This window comes from Drosophila hydei, unplaced genomic scaffold, assembly GCF_003285905.1.
Source record: "Drosophila hydei strain 15085-1641.00,03,60 unplaced genomic scaffold, DhydRS2 tig00008139-arrow-pilon, whole genome shotgun sequence".
NCBI classification, from domain to species: domain Eukaryota; kingdom Metazoa; phylum Arthropoda; class Insecta; order Diptera; family Drosophilidae; genus Drosophila; species Drosophila hydei.
Genome location: NW_022045847.1, coordinates 1277147 through 1297060, shown reverse-complemented (window position 1 = coordinate 1297060; position 19914 = coordinate 1277147). Strand labels below are relative to the sequence as shown.

The 19914-nt window shown below is 40.2% G+C and overlaps 7 protein-coding genes across 8 annotated transcripts; 4 read left to right on the top strand and 3 right to left on the bottom strand.

Annotated features, from left to right (window-relative positions):
- The first annotated feature begins 727 nt into the window (after nucleotides 1–727).
- Nucleotides 728–2811, top strand: LOC115483695. Its single transcript, XM_030225744.1, has one exon. The coding sequence runs from the start codon at nucleotides 772–774 to the stop codon at nucleotides 2245–2247; it is 1476 nt and encodes a 491-aa protein (XP_030081604.1). The 5' UTR covers nucleotides 728–771; the 3' UTR covers nucleotides 2248–2811.
- Nucleotides 745–6444, top strand: LOC111597185. Its single transcript, XM_030225745.1, has 2 exons — nucleotides 745–769; nucleotides 4891–6444. The coding sequence occupies exon 2, from the start codon at nucleotides 4893–4895 to the stop codon at nucleotides 6366–6368; it is 1476 nt and encodes a 491-aa protein (XP_030081605.1). The 5' UTR covers nucleotides 745–769; nucleotides 4891–4892; the 3' UTR covers nucleotides 6369–6444.
- A 1003-nt stretch (nucleotides 6445–7447) lies between these two features.
- Nucleotides 7448–8257, top strand: LOC111597191 (peptide deformylase, mitochondrial). Its single transcript, XM_023311762.2, has 2 exons — nucleotides 7448–7823; nucleotides 7878–8257. The coding sequence occupies exons 1-2, from the start codon at nucleotides 7524–7526 to the stop codon at nucleotides 8187–8189; spliced, it is 612 nt and encodes a 203-aa protein (XP_023167530.1). The 5' UTR covers nucleotides 7448–7523; the 3' UTR covers nucleotides 8190–8257.
- A 161-nt stretch (nucleotides 8258–8418) lies between these two features.
- LOC111597186 (peptide deformylase, mitochondrial) lies at nucleotides 8419–9382 on the top strand. Its single transcript, XM_023311756.2, has 2 exons — nucleotides 8419–8945; nucleotides 9007–9382. The coding sequence occupies exons 1-2, from the start codon at nucleotides 8556–8558 to the stop codon at nucleotides 9316–9318; spliced, it is 702 nt and encodes a 233-aa protein (XP_023167524.1). The 5' UTR covers nucleotides 8419–8555; the 3' UTR covers nucleotides 9319–9382.
- On the bottom strand, nucleotides 9338–9933 carry LOC111597187. The gene has a single exon (XM_023311757.2). The coding sequence runs from the start codon at nucleotides 9832–9834 to the stop codon at nucleotides 9412–9414; it is 423 nt and encodes a 140-aa protein (XP_023167525.1). The 5' UTR covers nucleotides 9835–9933; the 3' UTR covers nucleotides 9338–9411.
- Nucleotides 9934–10303: 370 nt separating this feature from the next.
- LOC111597189 (C-1-tetrahydrofolate synthase, cytoplasmic) lies at nucleotides 10304–19060 on the bottom strand. Its single transcript, XM_023311759.2, has 6 exons — nucleotides 18935–19060; nucleotides 15348–15410; nucleotides 15076–15286; nucleotides 13437–13908; nucleotides 10750–12587; nucleotides 10304–10687 (listed from the first exon to the last, which is right to left on the bottom strand). Exons 1-6 carry the CDS (start codon nucleotides 19000–19002, stop codon nucleotides 10445–10447), a joined length of 2895 nt encoding a protein of 964 aa, XP_023167527.2. The 5' UTR covers nucleotides 19003–19060; the 3' UTR covers nucleotides 10304–10444.
- LOC111597190 (probable methyltransferase-like protein 15 homolog) lies at nucleotides 16420–19530 on the bottom strand. 2 transcript variants are annotated; one of them, XM_023311760.2, is made up of 2 exons: nucleotides 19371–19530; nucleotides 16420–18086 (listed from the first exon to the last, which is right to left on the bottom strand). In XM_023311760.2, exon 2 carries the CDS (start codon nucleotides 17857–17859, stop codon nucleotides 16741–16743), a length of 1119 nt encoding a protein of 372 aa, XP_023167528.1. In that variant the 5' UTR covers nucleotides 17860–18086; nucleotides 19371–19530; the 3' UTR covers nucleotides 16420–16740. The 2 variants fall into 2 exon arrangements, with proteins under 2 accessions (XP_023167528.1, XP_023167529.1); XM_023311761.2 differs by lacking the exon at nucleotides 19371–19530 and adding an exon at nucleotides 18935–18993.
- Between the last annotated feature and the right edge of the window lie 384 nt (nucleotides 19531–19914).

Genomic DNA, 19914 nt, shown 5'->3' with positions numbered 1-19914 from the left:
ACATCCTGATGGTCTCTTTAGCTCAAATGCAATTTTAATGGTGCTAAAGGCTTTGTAGGTAGTGGGTTCTAAGCTTTAATGTAACATCGCCACGGCATACCAACCTCTGCTTTCTGTTACTGTTTGACGATGATCGCTGATTTACATGATGGCCTAATGGCAGTGCCATTAAAATCGATATTGGCGGAGTCTGTTTCCGCTGCATTTTAGTCTTAGAGTTTGAGTAAGCTTTGCTCTGGACCATTCTGAAGATTAATATCAACATGTGGAAGATATACAAACACCTGCGGCAGAATTTGTGCATTAAAAATGGTTAAGGTTCCCAAATGATTTCTACAATGATTTGAACAAGTCTATTCACCCAGGGTTTTTTCGCGGAAATTTTCGAAAGCACATGCGTTTGATTCGCCCACTTTAACGTCTTCCCGATTAGATCACTGGAAAGAGGTAGCTGTGACAGCAACCAGCGCCACCTAGCGGTCAAAAGCTTGCTATCGCCTTCTGCGATAACAATCGCCATGAAGTGGATGGCATGCTTCGTTTATGCTTTCAAATCAAAATTTGGACATTTGATCAGTTTTAACACATTGAACCCATTACACACGTAACAAAATACCTAACAACCACAGAATACAAAAAAAATTAAAATAAAAATAATAATATAAAAAAAATCAATAAAATAATATAAATAAAAAAATATAATATAATAAAAAAAATAACAATAATAAAATAAGAGAAATAATATATAATATAATATTAACTTGAAAAGGTATGAAGCGTGTTTATGACGATACTTATGTGCCGAAATATCTCAGTGGGAAATGGTCGTGGGACAAAAAGCTCGACCGTCTCCACTTTGAGCCTCATCGCGACTTGGTCGATAAGAAGGAGCGCTATATGGAGACAAATGGATATAAATTCTTGCTGACGATTAACCAGGAAGAGGAGGTGATATTTCGGCAGGAATTTATGCGTGGTGACAACACTTTCGATACGGACACAGTGGTAATCAACGATGTACGTGATCTGGTGCTCTTTTTGATGCCCGGCGATTTTCTGACTGCCAAGTTCATCGAGTTTATTCACAAACCCGCTGTGCATAGATTATTGCATGCTTTGATCATCTACTTCGAATACTTTTTGCGAATGGTTGAATTCGTGCTAATTCGACGAGATGATCTTGCTGGGAACATGGCCCAGATACAAAGTGAGCAAACGAATGATATGAAGCGCATATTCTCGATCTACTTGAGTCAGTATCGAATGCTAGTGGCTCGCAACTATAGCGCAATTCTGAAGGGCGAAGGGGATATGTCACAGTTCTATCATATGAAGGAGATAGTTAATATATCTTCCACGATCCACGATAAATATTTTCATGAGCAATTCCTGGCCGTTGCGATACAGATCGTATGGATCACCTTGCACAGACGCGCCTACTATGTAATTGAGATGGAAATGAATAGACTATTTCGTTCGGAGCACTTTACGAGCAACCGCGCGGAATATTTGAAATTTACACCATTAGAAGTTAGTCTACTATATGGGCGCAACAATCGCCTTGTCAACTATCGTAGCCAGATATCCCCATTGATTCAGGAGCTTGAGCATGTGCCTGAGGAGGATTTACCTATTTTATGGATAGGTGAGCGCAAGTATCGGGGTACAGACACCCGTATTGTTGAGATTGAACTGGAATATATTGTACCTGGACCGCAGTTGTTTATGATCGATGTGACTCATGGGATATTGGGGCATCCGAAGATATTGTATGATACCCTCTTAAACTTATATTGGCCTGCGGTACGGTTCGCCAACTTTTCAACGGAGTACGATCCGTATCAGATCGTGCGACAGCCGTGTCTAAGGCTGCCCAACATTGATGAGAATAAAATTCGTAAAATGTCCAGCAAATACGATCAATTCTTTAAGGTCTTTCGCATCTATGAGCCGTTCAGCTTTCATATGCTCATGAAGTGGATTAGACGCGATAAACTTATCAAGTATTACCGTACTGGCGGCGTTTTAGAGGACATTTATCTGCGCTGCACAAAGGATCTGAACAACTTACGATATGGCCCCGGAGTGGACACCATTATTAGCAAATACTTCAAGCTTATTGCTAGAACTCGAAAGCACTCCAACGTTCACTATGATAATCGATCAAGCGTAGGTACCATATCTAATTTGAGCATGCAAAAAGAACGGAAAAAGCCATTGCCAGACGATCACTTCTTTGAAGAATAAAATATGAAGCTAATTCAACTAATTCCTTTTATTTAATACCAAAAAATAATAACCAGTGTGCTATTCATTTGGTACTACTTTAGATAAGGATTTTGGATTAACAAGGAACATTCTCCTTACAACTAAATATCGGCTCCAAAAATAAAATTGTATCGTGAGTAACAGCATAGAGCTCTGTCGCGCAGACCCCTTGAAGAGAAAGGACTCAAGCTTGTAGATAAAGAGAGCATAAAACAAGAACGTGTGATCTAGTCGAGGCTGCGCAACTAGGAGATACCCTCGTTGCTAAATGCTAACTTTTAATTGATCAATACATGTTTGATCCTCTGGAATGGTGTCCACCGATCTTGACATTATGCATGGATGTACGGATGTATGTGCCGATACATATGGAAGGGGATATGTACGTACATATATATGTATATATGTGGACATATATATGCACTGGCAACGTGCTTATATGCTTAGTGATTTTATGTATTGATTTTTTGTAGTTTCGTAGATGACGCGACTGAAAAGGTAGTTTACATTGTGGCATGCATGTAGTGGTAGATGAGTAGTACTACCCAAACTCAATTGTTGAACAACTTCACCTTATGAAAATAAATCAAATATGCAAAATCTGCATTTATTACAATAAATTGGATGCTTCCAAGCTTTGTGGTATTCACGTTACGATTAAATAAGAAAGCTCTAGTCGGGGTGCCCGACTAGCAGATACCCTGATCCCAGTCCGATCTGCGTTTTTTAATATTTTCCGTGGTTTGTATCGACTATTCAAAAAAAAAAGAAAACAAATAAAAAACGACATTACGAGACCAGGATTCGAACCCGAATTGTTTGCGCAACGTACACCAACTCTACCACCGTGGTGTAAAGTGAATAAAAGAAGTGAGAACAAGTGCAGTTGAGGAGTCTGATTAGTTTTGTGAATCGAGTTCTATTTTGATACCCTATTTAACATTGTAGTATAGTCTTCAGTCGGCCAATGTGTTAACACAGCTTCTACATGAAACCATTTTGAATAGGGCAACACTACAATGGCAGCAACCTAAGCTACCACCCCAACATCAAACATGAAACACCTTTACACCTATAGATCATAGTCAATACTTTGTTTTGGACTACACTCTCGCCATGAGACACACAAGAGTGACATTAGACTCACCGGACAAAAATATCTTCGCATAGTTATGTCACTCCTTCAAAAGTATGTATTCACCATCAATCCAAGCAAATGCTAACTCGGCTACACGAAAGTAACTTTCTATAATTAAATCATAGATGAACATAGAGTTCGCCCACCGGTGAAGCTGGTAACACCATGAAGGAGATTTTGTTGCTAAAGACGGTTGGCACTGCAACCACTTGATGTTTATTCTCATGAATTGGCCCAGGCCAAAATGAAATATAACCGAGGACTACTAGCCATTTAGGTAGCTACCCGTTATCAAAGCGGATGTTTGCATTCACACAGAAAGCCGAGAAAGCATCACCACTCCAATGCCGTCATCTGGACCATTTCTCGTAGTTCCCCGCCAACATCCTGATGGTCTCTTTAGCTCAAATGCAATTTTAATGGTGCTAAAGGCTTTGTAGGTAGTGGGTTCTAAGCTTTAATGTAACATCGCCACGGCATACCAACCTCTGCTTTCTGTTACTGTTTGACGATGATCGCTGATTTACATGATGGCCTAATGGCAGTGCCATTAAAATCGATATTGGCGGAGTCTGTTTCCGCTGCATTTTAGTCTTAGAGACCAGTTTGAGTAAGCTTTGCTCTGGACCATTCTGAAGATTAATATCAAATGGGGAAGATATACAAACACCTGCGGCAGAATTTGTGCATTAAAAATGGTTAAGGTTCCCAAATGATTTCTACAATTATTTGAACAAGTCTATTCAAACAGGTTTTTTCGCCCACTACGACCTACAGCGTACCAGAAGAAGGTCTAATTCCTTCCCGATTAAATCACTGGGAAGGGGTAGCTGTGACAGCAACCAGCGCCACCTAGCGATCAAAAGCAATAAAAGTGGCAACGCTTTGGCAGTGTAGCTTTGAGAAAAATCTCCCATATTGACGAAAACAGGACATTCCCTACATGTGGTCTGTGACTGTCAATAGAATAATTATTCTGAAGTCTATATCGCTCGGTCGCAACATTGCTTAATTTAATAGAAGCCATCATTCATCGTTTTTTTTTAATGAACTTTCATTGTGTAAAACTTTCAGGGATTGCAGGGTTTTGCATGATAGTAATGATAGAGTATATGTATATTTGACCGATTTCAACATAAATTATGCATGTCTATTGCCTGTATAACCAACTCTAAGGTAAATAAGGCTTTCTTCCACCGATAATGCGACCTTAAACTAATCTGAACTAGAATGTTTGAAAAACAGCTTTTGCTTCGTTTATGCTTTCAAATCAAAATTTGGACATTTTATCTGTTCAGTTTTAACACATTATTGAGTCCATTACACACTTAACACAATACAAAACAAACACTGAACACGCAACAAAATTTTTAAAAACAAATTATAAAAATATATAAAAAAATATAATAAAATAATGTAATAAAATATAATATAATAAAAAAATAATATAATAATAAGATAAGAAAAAAAAATAAATTAAAAAGGTATGAAGCGTGTTTATGACGATACTTATGTGCCGAAATATCTCAGTGGGAAATGGTCGTGGGACGAAAAGCTCGACCGTCTCCACTTTGAGCCTCATCACGACTTGGTCGATAAGAAGGAGCGCTATATGGAGACAAATGGATATAAATTCTTGCTGACGATTAACCAGGAAGAGGAGGTGATATTTCGGCAGGAATTTATGCGTGGTGACAACACTTTCGATACGGACACAGTGGTAATCAACGATGTACGTGATCTGGTGCTCTTTTTGATGCCCGGCGATTTTCTGACTGCCAAGTTCATCGAGTTTATTCACAAACCCGCTGTGCATAGATTATTGCATGCTTTGATCATCTACTTCGAATACTTTTTGCGAATGGTTGAATTCGTGCTAATTCGACGAGATGAGCTTGCTGGGAACATGGCCCAGATACAAAGTGAGCAAACGAATGATATGAAGCGCATATTCTCGATCTACTTGAGTCAGTATCGAATGCTAGTGGCTCGCAACTATAGCGCAATTCTGAAGGGCGAAGGGGATATGTCACAGTTCTATCATATGAAGGAGATAGTTAATATATCTTCCACGATCCACGATAAATATTTTCATGAGCAATTCCTGGCTGTTGCGATACAGATCGTATGGATCACCTTGCACAGACGCGCCTACTATGTAATTGAGATGGAAATGAATAGACTATTTCGTTCGGAGCACTTTACGAGCAACCGCGCGGAATATTTGAAATTTACACCATTAGAAGTTAGTCTACTATATGGGCGCAACAATCGCCTTGTCAACTATCGTAGCCAGATATCCCCATTGATTCAGGAGCTTGAGCATGTACCTGAGGAGGATTTACCTATTTTATGGATAGGTGAGCGCAAGTATCGGGGTACAGACACCCGTATTGTTGAGATTGAACTGGAATATATTGTACCTGGACCGCAGTTGTTTATGATCGATGTGACTCATGGGATATTGGGGCATCCGAAGATATTGTATGATACCCTCTTAAACTTATATTGGCCTGCGGTACGGTTCGCCAACTTTTCAACGGTGTGCGATCCGTATCAAATCGTGCGACAGCCGTGTCTAAAGCTGCCCAACATTGATGAGAATAAAATTCGTAAAATGTCCAACAAATACGATCAATTCTTTAAGGTATTTCGCATCTATGAGCCGTTCAGCTTTCATATGCTCATGAAGTGGGTTAGACGCGATAGCCTGATCAAGTATTACCGTACTGGCGGCGTTTTAGAGGACATTTATCTGCGCTGCACAAAGGAGCTGAACAACTTACGATATGGCCCCGGAGTGGACGCCATTATTAGCAAATACTTCAAGCATATTGCTAGAACTCGAAAGTACGCCAACGTTAACTATGATAATCGATCAAGCGTAGGTACCTTATCTATTATGAGCATGCAAAAAGAACGGAAAAAGCCTTTGCCAGACGATCGCTTCTTTGAAGAATAAAATATGAAGCTAATGCAACTAATTTCTCCTATTTAATTTGAATGACATATTTATTATATAAAATTCTAAAGAAGCATAGAGTAATAGGTATAAAATATAAACGCATATACCAAAAAATAATAAGCAGTGTGCTATTCATTTGGTCCTACTTTAGATAATGATAAGGATTAACAATGAACATTCTCCTTACAACTAAATATCGGCTATATCTCGTTGCTAAAAGCTAACTAAGCTTGACATGCATGGATGAACGGATGTATGTGCCTTTATATATGGAAGGAGATATGTATGTACACATATATGTATATATGTGGACATATATATGCACTGGAAACGTGCTTATATGCTTAGTGATTTTATGTATTGATTTTTTGTTGTTTCGCAGATGGTGCGACTTAAAAGGTAGTTTACGTTGTGGCATGCATGCAGTGATAGATGAGTAGTACTACCCAAACTCAATTGTTGAAAATCTTTTCTTCAAAATGGCATTTAACTGAAGCAGAATTTCAATTTATGAAAATAAATCAAATATACAAAATCTGTATTTATTACAATAAAATTCCAACTTTTGTGGTATTCACGTTACGATTAAAAATGATATCGATCATCAAATTGCGTGGGAAATTAGTGTATAAATTTTCTATTGCAAACTACGGAGCACCGCGGTTAAGGGTATGTCCGAAATCTTAATTTTTCCGCATCCAAAAACTTTTTTGCTCACATACATACATACATACATATATTTATGTGCTAGCTTTTGAAATTCTAGCTGCCTGTCCAAATTGTAAAACATCAATTATTAGATAAGCATGGATAAGCCCTTGCATGATTTTTAGTTCTTAGTCGTCTCTCAGAAGCGTAAAATGAGACCTCTAGTGTAAATTCTTCTATTTTCCTTCACAAGATGTGCTAGATATTTCATCTATTCAGGGTATACCCCCAACTAAAGCTTTCTTACTGGTTTTCTTTATAAGACGAATCGCTCATTTTGAGGTCATGAATATATCGATAATTTTAGTCACTAGCTCACATGCATCGAATAACTAAGCACTGTAAAAGTTGAGTGGTTCATACGAACAATACAACACTACTGTAACAGAACCAGCTATCATCTACTAAAACCTTTTAAAGAGCTTAAAGAGATAGGTAATATTAATGTCGACGGAACTCGAATCTCGAACGGTTCCGCCGTATAATCACTTTACGCAAATCGGCGACCCTGTGTTGAGGATCCGCGCAGAGGAAGTTCAGCCTGAATGTGTAGACAGCCAGGAAATCACTGGCATTGTGGATCAGATGGTAAAAGTGCTACGGCACTACGACTGTGTGGGCGTTGCAGCACCCCAATTAGGTGTTCCACTGCGAATTATTGCCATGGAGTTTCGTGAGGAAAAACGTGAACAATTTACACCCGAAGTTTACCAGCAACGAAAAATGTCTACACTGCCACTTAGTGTAAGTCACAACTCTCTCGATTTGCATTAATAATTATCAATTTTATCTTTGAAGGTCTTTATTAATCCAAAGATTGAGGTAATGAGCGATACGATTCATACGCAACCCGAGGGCTGTATGAGCGTTCGCGGCTTCTCCGGCCGAGTTGCTCGATACGATCGCGTGAAAGTCACCGGCATTGGAATGCTTGGAACTCCTGATGAGCTGGAACTTGTAGGATGGAGCGCGCGCATAGCACAGCATGAAATGGATCATTTAAATGGAATCATTTACATTGACCGCATGGACGTTTCGAGCTTTACTTGCATTACCTGGGCACGCATTAATTCAAATGGTGGACGCGATGCAATAATGTTTGATAAATAAATATTTTACTGTTACAATTTTTTAAATTTGAACTCAACTGTTGGGTCACGCTCTGAACTTTTTCAGCACAACTATCGAATTTATTATTGCTCGGTTAAATATCGATTATTTTGCATGCCAGCCCTGGTTGAAATCAACTAGCACATTTATATTTTTATTAAATAAAGAAAAGGGAGACAAAATAAAATTATTATAGTTTTATTATTATTCAAATATTTATGTTAATAAATTAAGAATATAATAATTTGCAGTTATTAAATTTAAGGACATATTTTTCTCAAGAGTACCAGCAAAAGGAATCAACTTATTTAGTTCACTGTTACGTTTGCGCCGCGAACATAATTTATTGTTTATCTAACGTAGAAGATGTTAAAACTAATTAAATTCTGTCGACTTCATAAAAGGCAACTAAGCACCAGCCCTGCAGCCACTCAATCATTCAGGAAATGGTACCAACAGTTGTGGACAACAGAACGCACAAATCTACCGCCCTACAGCCATTTCACGCAGATCGGAGACCCCGTACTGCGCGACAGAGCTGCAGAAGTTCCTGTAGAATGTGTGGATAGTAAAGAGATTCACGCGATAGTGGATCGTCTGGTGCACGTCCTACGAAAATATGATTGTGTGGGCATTGCTGCACCTCAAATTGGCGTTTCCTTACGAATAATTGCCATGGAGTTTAAAAGGAGCATTAAAAATGAGCTTCCACAAGCGATGTACAAGGCGCGACAAATGTCCGAGCTGCCCTTGACCGTAACTAATAATATTAATAATATATATTCCATTTACTAATGCTTCTTGTCTACTCTCGCAGGTATTTATCAATCCCAGCCTGAGTGTGACAAACTATACCAAGCACAAACACCCAGAAGGTTGCATGAGTGTACGCGGATTCTCTGCTGAAGTGGAGCGTTATGAGGGTGTCAAAATTTCAGGATTAGACAAACAAGGAGCATCCTTCCACCTAGAACTCAATGGCTGGAACGCGCGCATTGCCCAGCATGAAATGGATCACTTAGATGGAAAATTATATACGGATCAAATGGATCGTTCCACATTTACATGCACCTGCTGGGAAACCGTGAATACAAAGTCTGGCCGTGTGGAAATACCTTTTTACAAATAAGATTTGTATGCAGTTTCCGCTAGTTAATAGATCTGTTGCTAAAAATTTATTTATACAAATAGAAATATTGTTTGTTGGCAACTGTTTTTCTGTTCATTTATCTGCGCTCATATACATTCTCAGATTGTGATTTGCCGTCCCCAGGGCTGTTTTTGCTTTGAAATACTCGGGACTGTCCCACAGATCACGCTTGTCCATCATGTATGTAAAGAGTTCATTGTATTCACGCTGAAGCAGCTTGTGCGTGCCAGCGACCTTCTTGCGTAGATCATCGATTGCCTGAGACAAATTATCTCGAGCCGCGTCCAAAAGAGCTTCTGCTGTTGGCTCATCCACAGCAGCGGAATCCTTCGTTTTAAGCCCCTCGTGCTGTAGCGTACGCAAGTGCATGCGCTGATTCTGCCAGTCGTCCCACTGTAGCTGCAACAACTTGCCCAAATAATTTAGAACGGCAGTCCGCAAGATGAACTGCCGTATACCTGGATGGGCTATGTTGCGCACACGCACTCGGAACATCCTCAAACAGTTGCTCAACTCTCCAAATCCTAGTGTCAAATTACATTGAATGTTATTATTAGAGAGCCGGCTGCTTAAATAAATAAATCTACGTATAATATTCAGTGTCAAATAATTGTGGCAACTACAAAGTAAGGATCTATGATTCATAGCATATCGATCATAGTTTTAAAATTTGCAGGCAGCTAAGAATATAGCCATGTCGCCCGCCTACACCTATTTTTGTATAGTTCTCCCCATATGAACTTTACATAAATCATACTGATTACTATTGTCCAATTTTAGCCAAAGAACCTTGATTGTGTCTTTCATTATTTTTAGTTCGAACGTATAGCTTGGAAACTGAGAGTCTAAGCTACAAAAATGTAGGAAGTATATGTAAATATATTTATATATATATAATCATATATTATATTTTCAACACACAACTGAATAATGCCTAATGCGTTGAAATATTTTGAAGAAAACTTTGATATTTAACATTGGGCAGAATATATATTTACAAAAGGTCACAACTAGTAAAACTTATATTAGTGGGTTTCCCAATGTTTTCCCACGAATCTATTGATTTCATAAAAATCTTTCGACTTTTGTTGTCCATGTTGAATTTTTAAAACAATCCTTCGATTTGCCCAGTCTCGGTGTTCAGATCGATGTCATAGATGGCTGGGCGAGTAGACAATCCCGGCATTTTGGTGATGTCCCCACACATGGCCACCACAAAGCCGGCCCCGGCGGACACATAGACATTCTGCACCTTAAGGGTAAAGCCCTTGGGGGCTCCTTTAATGTTGGCATCACCAGTGACCGAGCCGGAGGTCTTTGACATGCAGATAGGAAGAGACCCAAAGCCCTGAAATAGCAAAAGCATTAATATGGCATTAAATCATATGAATATGAATTTAAATAACTTACTGCATCGGTCAACCGTTTGATCTGATCCTTGGCCTCCTGGCTAAGTTCCACTTGGCCCGCTCCGTACATGGTCTGCGCAATCTTATTCATTTTATCCTCCAGAGGCAGATTCGGTTCGTAAAGCAACTTAAATTCATTCTTCCGTTCGCAGGCCTCGATGACAGCATCGGCCACTGGGACTGCACCGGCGCCACCGTCTGCCCAGTGGGTTGAGACCACTGCAGCAAAGGCGCCCGCCTCCAAAGCGGCCTTCTTCAATAGCTCATGCTCGGCCGGTGTATCAGCCACATGGGCATTGATCGTCACCACAACAGGCATGCCAAAGGAGCAGCCATTGGAGATGTGTTGCAATAGATTGGGCAATCCCTTCTCGAGCAGTTCCAGATTCTCCTCTGTATACTGTTTGTTGAGAGGCGTACCTGGCGTGACTGGAGCACCACCGCCATGCATTTTAATTGCTCTGACCGTTGTCACCAGGACCATGGCATCGGGCTTTCGACCCGAGTTGCGGCATTTAATGTTGCAGAACTTCTCCATGCCAATGTCGGAGCCAAAGCCCGCCTCAGTGCACACGAAGCCTTGGCTGCCCACCAGCTTGAGGCCAATCTCATCGGCAATGATCGAATTACACCCGTGAGCAATGTTGGCAAAGGGACCTGCGTGCACCAGCACTGGAGTGCCCTCAAGCGATTGCATTAGATTCGGTTCCAGCGCATCCTTCAGCAGCACAGCCAGTGCACCAGTTACACCCAGATCATCCGTTGTGACGGGAAGGCCTTCCTTGTTAAATGCTACGACCATTTCTCCTAGCCGACACTTCATGTCTGCCAAGCTGGAGGAGAGCGCGAGCACTGCCATAATCTCACTGGCCACCGCAATAGAAAAGCGCGTCTTGCGGCTGAGGCCCTTCTCGCTGGGTGACTCGCCAATCGTGATTTCTCGCAGATATCTGTCATTAATGTCCACCACACGCTCCCACATGATGGTGTCCACATCAATGTTGAGTCGTGAAAAGGCGGCGGCTTCTGTTTCGCTTAGCTCATCGGGTTCCGTTTTGTCTATGCCCAAGCGCTGCAAGCGGCGCAGCTGGATGGGGGAGAACTTGCGCTGACCCTTGATCTTTGGCACCAGCCGATTGTACAGTGCCTTATCCGTCTGCGTTGCCTCGTGGAAGATGCGCGTGTCTAGTTGTGCGGCCACTAAATTGTTGGCTGCGGCTACAGCATGTATATCACCTGTAAGATGCAAATTGAACTCCTCCATGGGGATTACCTGGGCATAGCCACCACCCGCTGCTCCACCCTTGATGCCAAACGTGGGTCCCTGCGATGGCTGACGCAGTGCAGCAATCACGTTGCGGTGCTTGTGCGCACCCAGCGCTTGCACCAAGCCCATCAGCGTGGTCGTCTTACCCTCTCCCAAAGGTGTCGGCGTGATGCCCGCTACAACGACATACTTGCCCACTTGCTGATCCTTTAAGCGCTCGATCACGCTCAACGAGATCTTGGCCTTACGACTGCCATACATCGACACCTCATTCGGCAGCAGTCCAATTTCTTCGGCCAGCTTTCCAATATGCTTAGGTCGCTGCGCACGCGCGATATCTATATCGGACGGCACAGGTCTGACTAGGCGCAGTGGCAGCACCTGCAGTGACCATTTGTTGCTCCTAGCAGTAGTCGCTGCTCTGGTAGCCGACACCACAGTGTTCTTCATGAGCATGGCCACGGTCATGGGTCCCACGCCTCCAGGCACAGGTGTTAGATAGCCCGCCACCATCTTCGCCTGTTCGTAGTCAACGTCACCCACCAAACGGGTACCGTTCGGCTTAGATGCGTCTGCAACCAACAAGGATGAGGATAATTCAATTTATTTACTAAATGCTGCCATTTAATAATTTCTTGACTGTTGCCGCCCAACGAAATTCGTTTACTAAGCTTCAAACAAAAATTCTTGGTATGGAAAACAACTCGCTGAGCTGCTTATCAGGGTCGGGCAGAGATGAAGCGCAGCGATAAGCAAGGGTAGGCAATTGAGAGATTAAATACGAGAAATATGAATACTCTATTCGGGAGTGCCCGGCTAGCAGATACCTCGAACAACAACCCCAACACAAGTTACAAGTTAGAAGAGAATTTCCAAAATTGAAAATAATCAAAATATGACTTTACTTCACGTTCTGCGTACTCAAATAGATATATCTAGCTCTAATTGTGTCCAAGTTCAAATCAAGAATTTTCTCTATATTATGCAGCTTTGAATAAAAATAATCAAGCAACTTCTAGTCGGCAGTGCCCAACTCGGAGATACCTTGACCCCCGGTGCACAGCTGGTTTTCCATTCATTCTAAGCTTATCTTATGCATACATATAGAGAACACATGCATCCATACATAAACATAAAACATTTGAACTACCTCAAATTGGAGAATGGTATACAAAATTGATGAAATAAGCATTACGAATCTAGTTTTTGTCGGTGCATTAATGCAGATTACAGAGAGACAAACTGATGAACAGACAAGCAAACATTTGGACTGTCAGACGAACTGTCGAACATCATGGCACGATCGATGCAACTTCTCAGCTTAATCAAGAATTTATATGCCTTATGGTCTTGGGCAGCTCTCTTTCTGGCACTGACAATTTAAGAAAGGCATGCATTTCTTGTAAGCTGTGCCAACTCACCTGGTTTCACATTGATGCCACAGTCGATGACCACGGCACCGGGCTTTATCCAGCTGCCCTTGACCAGCTCGGCCACTCCAATGCCCACCAGCAAAATATCAGCGCTACGCGTGATCTCCTCCAGGTTCTTCGTCTTCGAGTGGCACACGGTAACTGTCGCATTAGCCCACTTAAGTAGCTCGGCAGCAGGTGTGCCCACTATTTTGCTGCGACCAAGGACAACAGCTCGAGCGCCAGCGATCTCCACACCTGTGCTTCGGATTAGCTCGAGGCAGCCCCAAGGTGTGCAGGGCAGAAAGCCATTGAGATCGCCGACGGCAAGGCGACCTTCGTTCACTGTATGAAGACCGTCCACATCCTTAGCAGGAGAGACGGCGTCTGTGATCCGATGAGGATCGATGGCCGTGTCGCAGTCCAAAGGCATCTGCACAATTATGCCGTGCACCAGAGGATCGACATTAAGGTCGTTCAGCTGGCGGAACACATGACGTGCGATTGATTAGAAACAGTTAAGGTGTTAATTATTTGATAGCAATTCAATTGAATATTGGGCGGGTAGAGTATTAAAGCTTTCTTATGAAATATGTAACACATTGAAGAAGTTGACTTAAAGTACAAAAATAATCTTTAGCACAATTATGATCACCAGAACATCAGCATCTTAAGCTTATGTGATTGATTTAAGAACTGCATTATGTTATTTTTGGCTTAATAATTTCTATTTTATTTTTATTTTTATTTATTTATTTTTAAATCGTTAAATAAACACTTTTGTAACTTCCTAAGCCCAGTGTCAAACTATTTCACGAACTGAAACGGATAATTAAGATTTGGAAAATATACTCCCTCGTCTTATAAAGGGTTAAGGTATGTTAAGCTGGAAAATAGTATATCTGGTATAAGAGAAACTCCATTATTTATAGTGCTTAATACTTGAAATTTGGAATATAAAAATGAAGTTTGTTTGCCCATTTTGTTTTCCAGAGTTCTTGAGTTAGAAACCAACAAATTTAAAAATTGAGTTACTGGCCACCTCTTCAGTAAGGATATTTCAACAACTATATATCCACTCCTAATGGAGGCCTGAGGAAAATTTTATTTTCTTAAGTTTTACAGTTACAAGCTCAAATTCTAACAAACATTGTTAAGTTACTGCAGGCTTCATCTTGAAATTTAACAACAGCTTAGCGCTCTGCTATTCATTATAGTAAGCTTGATTTACTATATATATAAATAGAATATATTTATATATTTATAATAAGTGTATATAAAAATTCTATGTATATAATAATATATATATATATATATATATATATTATATATATATATATATATATATATATATATATATATATAACCTTTTCACTTTTTGGCTACAAGGATTATTTTCATTTTGTATAAATCGATCAACAAATCGATCTAGTTTCCAAATACTAAATTATTTTGACACCTTAGGACAATAGATAAAATATTTTGGGAACAATCAGTTAATGATAATGATTCCGAGGTATATAATCAACTAAGTTTAAATGTTTTCAACCTATTTCAGCTAATGTCAGCCATAAATGACAATTTTTTATTTAGCATTTCTTTTGACAATTATTACATAACGCGTTGATTGACTTTGACTTTGACTCACCTTATCGATCAGCTCTAGTTCGGTAACGGATCTGGGAAGCTGAACGTGTACTGCATTGATGCCAATTTCCTTGGCAGCCTTCATCTTCATGCGTATGTAAACATTCGAGTCCTCTCGACCGCCCACCTGCACGATTCTCAGTCCGGGCACAAACTGAGCGCCCGCTGCCCTCAGCTCATCCACCTGCTGGCGCAGTTCCTCACGTATTTTCCTGGTAGATGCAACAGGTACCACATAGTATACTCCCTTTACAGAAGGCAACTTCTACTCACTTGGCCACCGCTGTGCCAGATATGACTTTCGACTCCACGGTCATCTTTCTCACTTTCGACTCTCTGCAAAAACGCACAAAGTTTTGAAGTCTACGCGCAATATTTGGTCTATGGACGGGGCACGATAGCAACAATAGCCAACGCTCGCGCAATGCAACTGAACTCCTATCGGTCGTACTGGTGCTATCTATACCCACAGCTATTGCCACACATCTACAGACACAGGTACGTATGTGTGTCTTTGCTCTATCTCATGCTAATCCCTCTCCTCTCGCCCCTTCAGCGTTCGCTTATCAGCTGACATTTGTGATTATTTGGTTTTGGGTTTCGATAGGGTCACAGCTACTCGTAAACAAATACGCAGCTATACTGAGAAGCCAAGATTCCTCCATTGGCCACATAATCAGATCTCTCTTCATTCGAGAGCTGTGACCGCAAAGTAACATGCGAGCCGGCTCGACTGTTTGCATTGCTTGTCGGGCTTAAAGAGTTATGAGAAGTTAGGCAATATGAAGAGTAGCATGTTAAGCAATCGTTAAATAAAAATGGATTCGAACTTGAACATGCTAAAACATATTAATAAACAATCGTACTAAATATTAAAACCCGTTTATAAAATTGAAAAATATTTTAAAACCACAAATAAACAAAAACTTTACAAACTTTTGATTTATATTCTTCGGGTTCAAAAACTTTTTAATGAACTACGATTTAAATACAGATTTTTTAAATATTTATGAATTCAAATCTCCAAAAATAGTATTTTTGGGTGATATTTATTTTTATTTTTATTCAAAATAATAATAATTTCTAAAAATTGTTCCCCTAACATATTTTAAGCTTGGGAGTTTCTGATATTAAAATATATAACATCAAATTCGTACCAATTTTTCAGATCTAAATAAAAATCTGAAAATTTGAGTTTTCTATTTCTTTACGATTAAGAAACAATTTTAATTTAAATCAATTTAATATGCACAGACAGCTCTTGACAAATATATCACCAAGATAACAAATATTTTATTTGTTAAAAATTTTCCATTATTTGAAAAGTTGTTTTTATACCACTGTGCGCTTAGTATAATTCTATTAGTTATATATAACACGGACTTCGTAATCTATTTACTACCTGAATTCGGTGCGAAACAAACAAATTCCACAAGAAAACACAAAATGCAAACAAAAACCAACAAAATGAAAAAAAAAGAGTAGAAACAAAACAGAAAAAACGTGCCTTATCGCAAGGTGTGAATTGCTATGCAGATAACATGAGAATCGGTGGACATATCAATTAGCAAATTCCAAATATCAAGAGAGAGTTAAGAAAGAAAGAGAGAGTGGGTTGTAAGAAGTTTCCATTTTATTCCTGACCAGGCTTTTCTTAATCTATTATTTACTTTATTTTAACGGCGGCACGCAGCTTTGCAGAGCGGCTGCGGCTGTTGCGTGCGATCTCCGAGGCATCGGGCAGGATGACATGCCGGTGCAGTTGACGCCAATTGGACTGGACAAACGATTCTAACAGCTCTGGATCGTGGGTAAAATCGTGTCCGCAATATTTCAGTGGTACCGGGTTGGCCATTCCTTCAATTACATTGCCATTGAGATGACGCTTGACAATGGTGTCTTCCAGCGAGTGAAAGGTGATGGCCACCAATCGACCCTGGACCCGCAGCAACAGCTCCCTAGCCAGCAGCATGCCATAGTTGATCTCATTCAACTCGTTGTTGACAAAGATTCGCAGTGCTTGAAATGTTTTAGTGGCCACATGCGATGGCCGCTGCAGCTTGTCAAGACGCTGTCCTTCGCCCAGCACAGAGGCTACCAGATCCGCCAGCTGGTGAGTGGTTTCTATGCGATGCAGTGCACTACGCGCCTCGATAATGGCACGAGCTATCTTCTTGGCCGCTTTCTCCTCGCCGTAGACTCGCAAAATACGCGCAAGATCTGGCTCCTCAATGCGGGCCAACACATCCGCGGCGCTGACTCCACCACGTCCACAATCCATACGCATGTCCAGCGGCCCGTTGTGTGCGATAGAGAAGCCGCGTGCAGCTTCATCAAACTGCATGGAACTGCAGCCAAAATCGAACAGCACGCCATCGAAACTGCGGGGCGGCACATTTAGTGTTTGCAGCAGCTGCGGTAGCTCCGAGAATTTGCCAAGCAATGGGACTAGGCGTCCTTTATAATTCTGCTCCTGGCTCATACGTTGGGCTAGTTGATGAGCCACTGGATCTCGATCAAGGGCATAGATTGTGGCCTCTGGGCAGTTGTCTAGCAGACGACGCGCGTGTCCGCCAGCGCCAAAAGTCATATCGATGTACTTGCCTCCCGGCTGCGGCTGCAGATACTCAATGGCGGTGTCGCAGAGCACAGGCACGTGTGGAGCAGCTTGAGCTGGAGTTGAGGGCGTGGCAGTAACTGAATAGTATTTATTTTGTATTGCTGTTAATCTTAGCCTAGTCAGGAATTGGTGCATCAGCTGCCTTGGTTTAATTGCGCTTGCCATCGTTCAGATACTGCAGAAACTCAGAGCTGAGTACCTGGTTACACTGTGCAGCAGTTAGGCCCGTTGCCGTCGATTCGTAACGCCTCCTATACTTCTTCGCATAGACGTTATTGGAGATCCTTTCCAAGGAGTCGATTTGCCTGTTCAGCTGCTCAGTGGATGCAAAGTTTTGGCTGGTGGCGTCTGTTAGTTTGGTCACTTGCTTGCGGATTTGTTCGCCCAGATCCCTTTGAGTTGGGAGAGAAAATGTTGTTTGGTTTTCAGATGCTCAGTTTTATGGTTTTGGTTTGTGTTTCGTTGCAGCGAAAACTTGGCAATAGTGAAATGCTAAACGATGCTCAAGAAACAAACAGAGACTTAATTGTTTTGACAGGTTACATTACTTTACAGTAGAGTAATGACAGCCTATACACCCCTCGATTATTTACAGCTTAAGAAATTCTAGTAAGCAATATAAACAAAACAAAAGCAGAGTAAATCTAAAAACTGAGCAGTGAACTGGGCAACATGTGGATTTAAGCCTCCATAGTATATATTATACTTAAAAGCTGAAAAGCCAGATCAAAATCTTACCAGCTTTTTTTTAACTATTTGAACAATAAACGCAATAGAAGCTAGCATCACTGATCTTTACGTTTCAATTGTAACCTTGAGAAGTAAGACCAGCCATAGACCTACGTCTCCGACAACGTAATACTCGTTTACAGTTTTACAATAGCAATGCTGACTCCATATAATTAATGGCTCAATATGTAGAAAAAAATCTAGCAACTGCGAGATTCTAGCTGCACAACTGGGAAAACAAATTGCTTTTATAAGATGAAACTAATTTATCTGCGTTTTAGAAAGTTATAAAAAGGGTATTAGCTTTGCTGTTATTATATTTTAAGATCATTTTGCTATTTTAAACCAAATAATTGATTGCGTATCGTTCTATTGAAAATAAATACTTCGATTTGTGTGGCAATCTACAACTAATGTACACCTTTTACCAAGTAATTTAAGATTCTAGATCTTATTTAAGTAATTCTTCATGTATTCATTTATAGATTAAACACACACGTTAAACACTTACATAGCCATCTCCTCCTCGCCAAGAAGGAAAGACTCTGGTATTAACTGGTAGGCGTATTTAGACGACATTATAAAAGAAAAATTCTAAGTCAAGCACTAAATATGCACAAAGAACCCGAACGCGACAAAAAGCGTTAAGACACTGAGCTGGAGCCCATATTCAATTGAAATATGTTCTGTCTAGATGCGTTCCACAAACATTTATTTCCATTGTGGGAAATGAGCCATATTCCCCAAGGGCTAGCGTTAACAACACCAAGCGACATCAAATTCAATGGAACTGTGCCTACTTATTTCAACCTAATAGTTATCACAGTAATATAGCAAGTTATTTAAATTTAGTTTCTTAAGCAAATGAGACGTGAAAAGGTTAGATAATATCAATTGCAAGACTTCGCTGAACGAACATTTGACAGTATGTGTTTTACTGATCTTACCTGCCGACTTTCGTTTTCTCTGCTGGCCACTTCTCTAGTACGTTAAGAAATCTTTTATATGGTGCAGACATGCTTAATGTAACAATATTTCTAAGAGAAATAAATAATTTTTAGCGCCAAAACAAAAACATTGCACGCGTTGAACAGCTGAGCAATTTAGTATTTTAAGCACTACTAAATGCATTTTACTGCACTGCAAAGCCATGTTGTAAAACACGAAAATAATCGTACGTACGACATATCGATACATAGAAATGCGTGGAGCGAAAATTTAAATTGAATAACAGTCAAAACTATTAAACGACAAGAACAATAAATAAACACTCCTGTAATTTAACCTGAATTTCACCCCATTGAATATGATTTTTGATTACAGTTTCCAAAATTAATACATTATTAATGGTTCATTTAATTTTTAAAATTAAATTAAATTATTGGCAACTTAAGTGGATTTTAAATGTACTTAAGTAAATTATAATAATTTTATAATAACATCCTTAATATATAATTATTAAATTAATTAATTAATTACATATGTATAAAA